This window comes from Rhagoletis zephyria, unplaced genomic scaffold, assembly GCF_001687245.7.
Source record: "Rhagoletis zephyria isolate East Lansing unplaced genomic scaffold, Rhagoletis_zephyria_1.1 Rzeph_scaffold_00538, whole genome shotgun sequence".
Lineage (NCBI taxonomy): Eukaryota > Metazoa > Arthropoda > Insecta > Diptera > Tephritidae > Rhagoletis > Rhagoletis zephyria.
In genome coordinates, this window is record NW_016157622.1 from 65,588 (window position 1) to 67,288 (window position 1,701).

Consider the following 1,701-nt stretch of genomic DNA (forward strand, 5'->3'; position numbering starts at 1 on the left):
TAAAATTTCGACGGAGGCCAAGGTCAATATGTTGCCTCACAATACCATAGGTGTTTATCAATGTGCCGTTGGCGACATACAATGTCACAGAGATGGGACGAAGGACCGAACAATTACTTTTCTTTAGAATTACGCTAAAGTCGGCCCCAGTGTCGACCAAGTACTTATAGCGAGACGAACGATCTGTGATGAAAAGTTGATTGATGCCAGCGCTGCAGTTGCAGGAGTCTGCACCGCTGGGAGGCGTTTCTAGTCAATCGTGCTGGTTGGAAACACTGTTGCCTACGTCGCGTTGTCGGTGGCTGCATGGGCTACGGCAGCGAGTTGCAGCATCGCCAAAGGTTTGGTGGTACCAACACTCATTACCGCCAGTAGGCTTTGACCTTAGAGTGTTTTGACGACTACGTGAACGCGCACGTCTGTAGTTTATTCGTGAACGGCTACGCTGCCGTGTGCTCAGGTTGTCGATTTTTTGCTGTAACTCGAGAATTGTGTTCGCTAGCTGTGTGATTGCTGCTTGTGAATCTTTTTCCAGTATGTTGGATGAAACCTCTTTCGTCACACCACAAATTTGGCGCTGGGTGAGCGTCTCCATTACAGCGTCTGCGACCACAATAAGAACATCGATCGGACCTTCACGCGCAATAATGGACGCTCGAACCATTTCGGGTAGGCGCTCTATCCACATAGCACGTCGCGTTTCCTCTGAAAAGGAGTTTCCCGCGATGCACCGCATAGCGTTGAATAACTGACTTGGGCGTTGATTACTTAAGACCATTTCTTCTAATAATCAATGTATTTTACGCTGATGGCTCTCCCCGAAATATTTGAGTAGCTCACTTTTTAAAAAATCGTACATGCCTACGCCAGTGCTAGTTGGCGTTTTTGATTTTCGGCATTCCTGCTAATCTGCCCGATAGTGGGCAGAGTAAGCGGATCCAGTGTTGCCATAACGTGGTAATATCTCTGGGTATCGCTGCTCGTATTGCAGGCCTGAAACCAATAGTTCACAGATGTGAACCAAGCATCCATATCATTTGGTGTTAAGCGAGGCATTGGTATTCGGGCATGCACTTCAGTATAAGCTGCCGAATTTCGTTGTTGCGAAAAAAATTGTGTCTGCTGATGTTCAGCAAACGGGACTGCTAGGTCTCTTTGTTGGTGCCCATACGGTGCTGTCGTATTATGCTGGTGCATCGTTACCGGTGGAGCTTTACTGCCCTCTGCCTGCGCCGGCTGATGCGTCTCTCCATTTGCTGAATCCAGTATAATGACCGTTTGACCTTGGTTCTGATTCTGCATTTCACCGGTGCTCCAGCTGCTGCTGTAATCCGGCGGACCTGCCCCTCCTGGAACACCATCGCTGCCAGATATGGTTGTGCTATCTGTACGTAGCAGGTTTCTATTCATTTTTCGTTATTTTTTATTAATATCAAATAGCGCGATTTGCCCTTTTTCTGACACCACTTTGGCCTGTATGTCTGAGAGCGCGGTAAAAATAAAACTCTTCCGTTGAGTGACGAACAGCGATTAAAATTTATTTTCTTTTTGTTCTCTTGCTTTACACTCCTTTCGTTAAGTAATTAGTGATGAACAACCTTTTGTACTAAGCTAATGGATTGATATCGATAACAATAATTACAAATTTCGATACATTTAAAAATAGGAAATTTATTATAACTAAATGCAAAGTGGTGATTG

The 1,701-nt window shown here is 45.5% G+C and overlaps 1 protein-coding gene across 1 annotated transcript; it reads right to left on the bottom strand.

Moving 5' to 3' along the window:
• Positions 1–253: 253 nt before the first annotated feature.
• LOC108360219 (uncharacterized) lies at positions 254–778 on the bottom strand. The gene has a single exon (XM_017612429.1). It carries the CDS (start codon positions 776–778, stop codon positions 254–256), a length of 525 nt encoding a protein of 174 aa, XP_017467918.1.
• Positions 779–1,701: the final 923 nt, after the last annotated feature.